The sequence below is a fragment of the Cornus florida genome, unplaced genomic scaffold, assembly GCF_030987335.1.
Source record: "Cornus florida cultivar Cherokee Brave unplaced genomic scaffold, ASM3098733v1 CherokeeBrave_3.0.0_Hap2_Chr08, whole genome shotgun sequence".
NCBI classification, from domain to species: Eukaryota; Viridiplantae; Streptophyta; class Magnoliopsida; order Cornales; family Cornaceae; genus Cornus; species Cornus florida.
This window is the reverse complement of record NW_026775578.1, coordinates 52728103-52738282: the sequence shown is the minus strand read 5'-3', so window position 1 is coordinate 52738282 and position 10180 is coordinate 52728103. Positions and strand designations below refer to the sequence as shown.

General features: G+C 35.1%; 1 protein-coding gene across 7 annotated transcripts; it reads left to right on the top strand.

Annotated features, from left to right (window-relative positions):
- The first annotated feature begins 236 nt into the window (after positions 1-236).
- Positions 237-9829, top strand: LOC132271726 (uncharacterized). 7 transcript variants are annotated; one of them, XM_059773189.1, is made up of 6 exons: positions 237-349; positions 4625-4929; positions 8329-8417; positions 8989-9062; positions 9167-9293; positions 9365-9829. In XM_059773189.1, the coding sequence occupies exons 3-6, from the start codon at positions 8415-8417 to the stop codon at positions 9683-9685; spliced, it is 525 nt and encodes a 174-aa protein (XP_059629172.1). In that variant the 5' UTR covers positions 237-349; positions 4625-4929; positions 8329-8414; the 3' UTR covers positions 9686-9829. The 7 variants fall into 7 exon arrangements, with proteins under 7 accessions (XP_059629172.1, XP_059629174.1, XP_059629171.1 ...); XM_059773191.1 differs by having other exon boundaries at positions 8329-8583; XM_059773188.1 differs by lacking the exon at positions 4625-4929.
- Positions 9830-10180: the final 351 nt, after the last annotated feature.

Sequence of the window (10180 nt, the reverse complement as noted above, 5' to 3'; positions counted from 1 at the left end):
TATATATTTTTTTATGATGTGTATTATAAAATTTATAAATAAATATTATTTTTTCTATATAATCTGTTGACCAGTCCTCCAAGACTGTTTTGCAAGTCCAGTCCCAACTTTTGGGCTGAATAGGTGTTTATCCCATTAGTCATCACACTGGGTTGTTGTTGGACAGAGGACGTCAGGCCCGTTTCTAGACGATGTCGTTTTATCGAAAAATCATATATAGATAGAGAGAGAGAGAGAGCGAGAGGATCTTTGCCTCGACTGTAGCTCAAGAAGCGTTTGGATTTTCTGTGGTGTTGTCGGAGGAGGTTCAGAGCCATTGAAGTGAATCATTAGCCTTTGGTTAAGTAAGGTAACGAATCGTCAATCTTTAAAATTTTCTGTGGTATTGTTCGGAGGAGTTTCAGAGCAATTTAAAATTTTTTTTTGTTCCCTAGGGTTTTGATTCTGATCACTATAGTCGTATCTTGTTTTCATGAGAATTTGATGAATGTTAGGGTTTTTTCACTTAATTATTTGACCAAAAGATTCATTATTTGGTCGCGAATTAAATCCTTACCAACGTTTTTATTTGATCTTATATTATCGATTATGGAACCCTAAAAATGTATTTATGTGCATGCATACATAGACACATGCACACACATTTAATTCATATATGTAGTAGATTTGTGCATCACTATTTTTGATTACCAATTACCCCGTAGAAACGTATGCAGAAATGTGATGATATCAGAATTACTATCGAGTATACTTTTGACTTTGAAATTTTTTAGAAAAATATGAAAATGAATATGAGAGTAAGAAAAGCTATGCAAATTGAGAAAATAATGTGGATGTGTTGTCATTTGACAATTATTTGTAATGTTTTTAGAATACAGAGGTAGATTGTGCCATGAGAAACAATTAATGGTTCTTAAGACCTTTTGATTTCTGTTAAGGTGCCTAAAACCAGAGAATCCTTTTAAAAGCTTTAAACAGTCACACAGACATAAGAAGCTATAACAGGATAATATGGGCTTTAAACTGTAATCAAACATATGAGATTTATAACAGTAAACAAGACACAACTGTAGTAATGCTGTAATAAGAATACTGTAATATACTTACAATGGAGGCCAAGCTCGATGTTCAAGCTTTGATACCAATTACACCGAAACAATGAAAACGAAAATGCGGAAATATAAAAACTGAGAATGTTTACAGAGAGAGAGAGAGAGAGAGAGAGAGAGAGAGAGGAAGTAAACAAGGCACAACTGTAGTAATGCTGTAATAAGAATACGAAACTGGTTATTCGAAGGTATAAATTCCGATCAGCCTCAGCACGACAACCTCGTGAAACATCTCCAATTAAAAAACTTTCCCGGATCATGCTTCAAAGCATATGACACACTTGAGGAATCTCAACAAGTTTTCTACAATGTGGGTAAAGCTTCACAAAATATTTTTGCTAATTTTGCAAAAAGACAGGAAGTCGTTGAAGTAAAAAACTTCTACAATCCTAGTATTCAGTAAGTCGTGTGTGGAAAATACATCAACTCGAATGCAATAAGAAATTCAGGCAACACCTGAGTACTCTTATTTCGCTCATCGCTGAACAAACAGCCATGACTAAAGAGCACAAAAAGCTTTGCATCCAGATCTGCCTCACAGTTGACTGAGAAAAAGATTTTTCTTTAGATCAAATAAATTGTTTTCTTAAACTTGCCCAGTTAGTTGGAGAACATGATTTTCCAAAAAATACTTTTGCAAAAATCAATCGTATATGTCTTCTTGAAAAAGCAAGAAACATGTTTCCTCCTGAATTGTTTAAAATAATCCTCTCCAAAATAGATGATCATTCTACAACAATTAAAAATTTTTATCTAGAAAATCATGAAGAGATAAACCATTTCGACGTGATTTACAACAATAAAAAGATTCCAAAAATGACTCTTTTCATTGTACCTGGTTTTGACTGGTCAATGGAACCTGTCGATTGGGGAGTAATTAACAAAATTACTTTCTCCTCACATGATTGTATGTCATGGAATGCTTTCCCTGCCATGATCAAAGACATGATATACAAAACAATAGCTCACTGGAAATTCAGCCGCAATTTGAATATGAACTCCATAATCTCATCAATGCTATGAAAGGATAACATTCTGACACGCGCCTCTTACTGGTCGATTGCACAACAATCTAGCACACGATAAGATGCGATGTCACATCTACTATTCATCAACAATGAAAAGTAGGCGGCAAACTATTCATCAACAGTGAAAGTAGCCGACAGATCACTATTCCTAAACAGTACAAAGCAAGATTCCTTCTTATTTGCTTAACTGTTTACTTTTTCTTTTCTATTTAAACCGAAGCTCACACAAGCATTCGGCATCTGAGGTTTTAAGTTTTCTCCTCTCTCTCTCTCTCTTTGTAAACATTCTCAATTTTATATTTCCGCATTTTCGTTTTCGTTGTTTCGTTGTTTCGTTGTAATTGGTATCAGAGCTTGAACATCGAGCTTGGCCTCTAAGATTTAAATGAAGTTAGAATTTTCAACATTAGCTTGACACTTTTTAGATGTCGAACCAATTGAGCTAAGGCAGAGAGTGGGAAGGCAACATAGAGAGTGTTCCGGATAAGGTGTTAATGAATAATGGTAGTTGGGGATGATGTGGATGATTGGCTTCTGCATATGATTATTGACCGCAGTTTTTCAAGTGTGCTCAATCTTAATCAAAGCTTGATCATATGCCTGTCATTTGTTGTTGTGAGGGATTGAAAGATGCTCAAGGGGATTACTAACATTTCATTGTAAAAGGAGCAAGGACCTACAAAACCCTTCTTGAGGAAAAGGCATAACCAATCTGCTAGTTAGACTACAACTAAGACAGACGGGGAAATTCAGTCTATGGGCGAGAGCTTGGCTACGTGAAGTAGACCTAGTAAGCGGTAGATATTGGAATTAGCATTGTTTGGAAACCTTAGCTCGACTTCTTTCTTTAATCCAAATTCAATCCAGTTACAATCCTACAAGTGCTAAAGAGAAACCAACCATTATTAGAGAAGTCAATAATAGGAATTTTGTTTGTTTGATGAAGAAGTTGGGATGAGGATGGGACTTCAAATAGGAGTGAAGCAAGGTACACAACAATGCATCTTAGGGTTCCTTCACCTAAGACACATCATTCTTAATTGAAATGAATGATTGCTGAAATTCGGTTAAGAATGATGTGTTTTTGGTGATGGAACCCTTGGAGATGAATGATTACTGAATTCCCCATAATTTATATGCAATTAAAACTCCTTTAGCATTTGCACTTGTTATTATATGATGTAGGGGCTTCAATTAGCATGTAGATATCTAGTATGGTAAGAGGGTGAAGGAAAATGTGCAGATTTTATTGCATATTCACCATAAATTGTCGAAGTCAAAGATTTATCGATTACAGTAATCACTCGGTATGTAACAAGTTTCTGAAATTACTAAAACCTGTTATTGACTTCCCTATTGATGGTGGCTTGGTGTATAGATGACATATAAAGCTATTTTTGTATGCTTGTTTTTATCTATTTAGGCTTGTATCTGGATTGGCTTTGGACCAGTTTAAGGTTGATTAGGATTGAGCACATAAGAAAAACTTCTACTAATTCAATCCAACAGTCTGGTGGTTCAAAGATGTTACTTTATGAAAATGGATTCTTCTAGTGATTCTTTTGTATGTGTATTTTATTACACCCCATGCCCAAATTCAATAGAATTGGCGATGCCTCATCCTTTGAGAATTCTAGTGGTTCTATCATTTTGTGGTGACTAGGGTTGAATATTTGATGGTAACTGGATCGGATTGTTTGTGAGTACAAATCTTACTTGGAGAGATTTGATTCATTTTCAGTTCTTGGGGCTGGGAAAGCTTGAACTGAATTTTGACGGCGATGAATATGAGCCCGCTTGAAATTCCTGGGAGATTATACCTCTTGTGATAAGACTTTGGGAGCTATTTGGGCTATAAAATGAGGGTCGAAAAGGCTTGGTCTCAATTTTTAAAGTACATTAAATCAAAGAAGATTGATTTCCCATGAATTAAAAGAACGGATAGTTGGATTATCACATCATAATTGGATAATTAGGAATTTAAGATTTTGATTAGGAATAAAATCTAAACCAACTAAAAATTATGTATAAAGACTGATAATATACATTGACCTTTTTGAATGCCTATGAGACCATTATTGTAGCTGATGTCCTGAAAATATTAATGAAAATCCCCTAAACATGTAAGCGTCAACTTTAGGGAGAGGACAAAGTATAACTTGGCTTGAGTCAAACGTATAATGGTGCAAGGTCCCAAGTGTATTAAATCTGATTAATAAAAAAAAAAATCTTCTTTAAATTTACTTTTTCTTTAGCATCTTATGGACTGCATCATAATGATTTAAGATACTGAATCACTGATGCTACACTTGACATGAGAGTATACACGTGGGAATGGAGGTGAATCAAGGAAGGGTAAACTTTTAATGAATAATGGGACAATTATCTATTTAAAGAAAAAGAAAATGTTTATAGGATGTTTATTTTATATTAGTTCATAGTTCACTATCATGCTTAATTTTTAACCCTTCCTTTCTTGGTTTTTAGGTATTTTGTTCATAAGTTACATCCAACAGGAAATTGCTACAAAATTCTAAATTAGTGACTAGTTTTAGTGGCTATTCAGCATATATTCAGCCTGACATTTTATGTGGGGTTGGTAAGGAGCCTGATATTGTAATAGTAGCAAAACATAACTGTGTAAAATTTGTGGATTATGAAAGTTGAGTATTGCATGTGCACTGGGTGATTGTTTAGATAACCTAAGGTTTTTAGCCTTCGTGAGATTGTACAGGCTAGTATGCGATGTCTATTGTAGCTCAAATCTGGCCCGTCATCCTGCAAGAAATAGAGTAATGGTCTATCTTTCTCTGTCTTGTACGAATTAAATACTTGTCTCCTTACATGTTAGACATGTGATTGTGAGTGGCTTGGTTTGGTAATGATAAATAATAAATAAATAACTATTTATTATTATTTTTTTTAATATTAATGTTGTTGTTATTATTATTATTATTGATAACTGGAAATATACATGGATTATGAATGTTGCATATTACATATTCACTGGGGGATTGCTTTGTATGATGCCTGGATTTATTTATTTATAGTTCTTTTTTCCGAGTATTTTTTAGTTAATCAGCCTCAATTTAATAAATGCAACATATTATAGAGTAGCCTTGGTACTCTCCTTTAGCTTACCAAATGTAGCCCATCATGTGTTACCTTGAGTACATTAATAACATCATAGAATCATCAAACTCCAACACGATATAAGGCATTTTTTCTGGTTTGCTTGAATAATGATGGTAACTGAATAGTTATAGCAAACTTGGAATATTTAGTTATCAGCTTTTGGTGTGGTTGAAAGAAATGTATGAATTTCCCGAATAGTTATAATTAGGAATTTTTTTTTTTTTTTTTGATAAGTAGTTATAATTAGGAATTTCTTGAATAGTTATAATTAGGAATTTCTTTAATAGTTGTAATTAGGAATTTAAGATTTTGATTAGTAATAGAATCTAAACCAACTAAAAATTATGTATAAAGACTAATAATAATATACATTGACATTTTTGAACACCTATGAGGCCATTATTATAGCTGATGTCCTGAAAATATTAATGAAAATCCCCAAACACGTAAGCATCAAGTTTAAGGAGAGCACAAATTATAACTTTGCCCGACTCAAACTTATAATGGTGCAAGGTCCCAAGTGGGCCTTGCTTCTAAATCTTTTTATTAAAAAAATCTAAATCTTATTTAAATTTACTTTTTCTTTAGCATCTTATGGATTGCACATAATGGTTTAAGATAATAATGTTATACTTGACATGAGAGTATACAAGTGAGAATGGAGGTGAATCAAGGAAGGGTAAACTTCTAATGAATAATGGGACAATTATCTATTTAAAAAAAGGGAAAAAGGTTATAGGATGGTTATTATATATTAGTTCATAGTTCACAATCATGCTTAAATTTTAGGGGTAAAATCACATAACCCCCCTCTACTATCAAATTGGTGCAAAAACACTAAAATTAAACCACCCCCTGCACTAAAACAATGTTATCACATTGCCCCCATTTCCGTTTGAATCCGCTAAGTTGGTATGAATTGACAAATTTACCCCTATTATATAATATGAAATTTAAATACATAATAATGATTATTTTACAAATTACAATTGCAACCTTGGTGGGTTCATTTCCAGCAAGCTGATGAGTGACGATGGAGCTCTCGGAATCGGACGACCAGTGAAACGACGTAGGAGAGGTGGAGATGCGACGGACAACGGGGAAGAGGGTTAACAAACCCATCCATCCTTTGTCCAATTCATCCCCACTTTGTTCTTCCATGACCCAAACTCTCTTGTCGATCCCAAAATTGCAACATTCTCACCAAATTCAACTTGAAGATTCAGTTGGATGCGTCGCAGCACCTTCCTGTGCCATGGGCCCGATCCCATCTTTTTCTTCCCTTCCTCTCTGCCAAAACAAACCCATATTTTTTTTTTTTGGTATGAATTTAGTACTGAAGAACTAAGGAAAAAAAAAAAAAAAAAAATCTGCTTTCTAATTCAAACAATTACTTTGTATGATCAAAAGAGAATGCGAGAAACATACCATTAAAAGCTTGTTTGGTTTTGATCATTCTAGCTGATTTTATCACAGGGCACATGTATCTCTTTCTCTACACAAAATCATTGCTACTGTGTCCTCTCTCTCTACACACATAAATACAGTTATATATACACACATCACCACTACTCTGCTCTTTGCTCTCACATTTTTAGAGAGAGAAAAGAGGACTACATCTACATACTTAGTCATGGATCCGTATCTTTTCGTCCGAGTCATCAGAAACTTGGTTCTAAAATTTCCGGCTGCGTTGAAATCGTTGTCTACATGCTTCCGCAAGATCAAGCTCAAGAACTTTGCTCCCCAAATGAGGTTTCGGTTTTGAGTGGTGGTGGAATACGTGGGTGGTGGTGGTGGTGATGGGTCTGATTTTGGTTTGGGTATTGGGGTGGTTGGTGGTGATGGGTCTGTTTTGGGTGTTGGGTGGTGGTGGAATAATTTTAATGCGACGGAGGAGAGAGAGATTATATAATTGAGAACATTTTCGGTATTAAAAGGGAAGTCGAGTGCTGCTGTCAGTCATGTGTTGGCTTGAGGGGTATTTTCGACATAAAATGATTAAATAGGAGCACGTGCTCTCTTTGGACGGCAAATTAACGGAAATGGGGCAATGTGGTAACGTTGTTTTAGTGCAGGGGGTGGTTTAATTTTAGTGGGTGTTTTTTGCACCAATTTGATAGTAGAGGGGGGTTATGTGAATTTACCCCTAAATTTTACCCTTCCTTTCTTGGTTTTTAGGTATTTCGTTCATAAATTACTTCCAACAGAAAATTGCTTCAAAATTTTAAATTGTTGACTAGTTTTAGTGGCTATTAAGCATATATTCAGCATGACATGTTATATGTGGGGTTGTTAAGGAGCCTGATTTGGTAATAGTAGCAAAACATAACTGTGTAAAAATTTGTGGATTATGAAAGTTGAATATTGCATGTCCACTCCACTGGGCGATTTTTCAGATAACCCAAGGCTTCTAGCCCTCACAAGCTTGTACAAGCTGGTATGAGATGTCTATTGTAGCTCATATCTGGCCTGTCATCCTGCAAAAAAGGAGTAATGGCCTATCTTTCTTTGTCTTATATGAATAAACTACTTATCCCCTTACACGTTAGACATGTGATTGTGAGTGGATTGGTTTGGTAATGATAAAAAAAATAAATAAATGACTATTTAAAAATATATATGGATTATTATTATTGTTATAATTGATAAGTAGAAATATAGTGGATTATGAATGTTGTATATTACATATTCACTGGGGGATTGTTTTGTATTATGCCTGGATTTATTTATTTATTTATTCTTTTTTCTGAATATTTTTCAGTTAGTCAGCCTCAATTTAATAGATGCAACATATTATAGAGTAGCCTTGGTACTCTCCTTTAGCTTACCAAATGTAGCCCATCATGTGTTACCTTGACTCCATTAATAACATCATAGAATCATCAATCTCCAACACGATATAAGGCATTTTTTCTGGTTTTCTTTGATGCGTGCTAAATGAATAGTGATGGTAACTGAATAGTTATAGCAAACTTGAAATATATAGTTATCAGCTTATGGTGTGGTTGAATGAAATGTATGAATTTCTTGAATGGTTATATTTGTTCCTGCAGGTGCATTACACCTTGTCATAACTTCAGAATCTTTTGTGGTTGTGGGCTGGAGACGAGAATAATCGTCAGATTCCTTTTGCAGTATCATGGTAGCTTCAATGTCTTGAGTTTCTGAGCATATGCATGTGTGTATAATATACACATGGCCACAGATTATGCTTCTGACAGGGATCTTTTAGCTATTTCTTTTTCTTTTAACTTTTCCAATATGGTCCCCCTCCCCTCCCCCTCCTCTTCTTGACATGTGTTTCTCCAGTTAAGTCATACAAACAAGCTGGTAGATAATTGTTCATTACAAGCCTTTTGGAGCATGTTTTAATGGTTGGCTTTTAGCCGCCGCATTGATTAGTGTTTTAACCTTTTATGGCTTATTCACTAGATTGCATCCACCATTTGATTTTTAGGTTAGATTTTACTAAATCCACTTGTAACATTTTAGGTTTTTACTGCCCATTAATTATTAGGTAATGGTGCTTATAGAGTCTGACCATGTGGGTTCAAAGTTCACCCAATTATCTAAGATTTACTTTTAAGCTAAAGAATCAATTGCATATATTGAGCTAGAATCCAATTTTCAAAGAATGGCTTCCTCTGAAATTGCATGTCATCCTGTATCATGGCATATGAAAGTTTCTTAATTGACTGTTTTACCTAATGCAGGATCCCAATGTTCATATTGATGAGAAGAGTGAAAGCAGACTCTACATTGGCAACCTTGATATGAGGATAACAGAGTAAGTAGTTCTTTTGAAATTGATTCCTCTGTTGCACCGATATTTGTGAAAACAGAGTAACTTCTGTGTTAGCTGCTTCGTCAAAGTTTCTTTTGTTTCTTCAGGGCTACTCTTATCAAGATGTTTTCTCCATTCGGAAAGATTGTAGCGGAGGACTTCCTGTGGCATACTCGTGGGCCAAAACGTGGAGAACCACGTGGCTTTGCTTTTATTCAGTTTAGCACCAAAGAGGTGAGTTGTGCATTTCTGATCTCTTCATCTCTTTGCAATTCCTGATTTCCACCTTTAAAGTGAGCATGCAGGAAGCTATATTGGCCAAGGAAAAGATGAATGGGAAATTGGCTTGTGGCCGCCCATTGGTTGTGCATCTTGCTAGTGAGAAATATTTGGTGGAGACGAGAGAAAATTCTTCTAAAGCGGTCGGTAAGGCTAAGTCTAACAAATCAAGCCTTGGTGGAAGCAGTTCCGGGCAAATGAGCCGAAACGATAAAATAGCTGCAATAAAGAACAAATTGAAGGCTATGGAGGAAGAGGATCGCGGCACGAAGAAGCAGAAGCAGGAAGACAGCATCCCTTGCACACACAGTTTTAATACTTCATCTGTCAAAAAAACAATCAGCTGAGATACCTAAGGGAAAGTATTTACGCGGAGGAGTCGTTTTAGTTCTAGTTTTCTTTAGAATTTATGAAAATTTAGTTGTTTTCTGTTGGGTTTTGTAAAAATGTTAGGATGATGTACATTATAATTACATGTAGTAATTTGTTAACCGTGTCTTAGGAATAACAAATTCTATTTTTGAGCAAATTTTTCTAGAGCTAACCAAATTAGCTTCGGTTAAAAAATGGGTTATTGAAGCTTGATTTCCTGAAAGTTAAAGAAAGCTCGACTTGTCATGTTCTAGCTATATACAGCAAATTATGTAGTAGCCACACACACACACACACACACACACACACACACACGCTATACATATATTTATTTGGTTGGCTTTCAGTCAACACTATTTGTTTGGCACTAGGGTGGGAGTTTATTTTGAAAGTGGATAGCTAAAATGTGCTGACATGGTCCAACTGAAATGGACCATGTAACCTTTATTTGGGGCGGGATTCGTAGACTT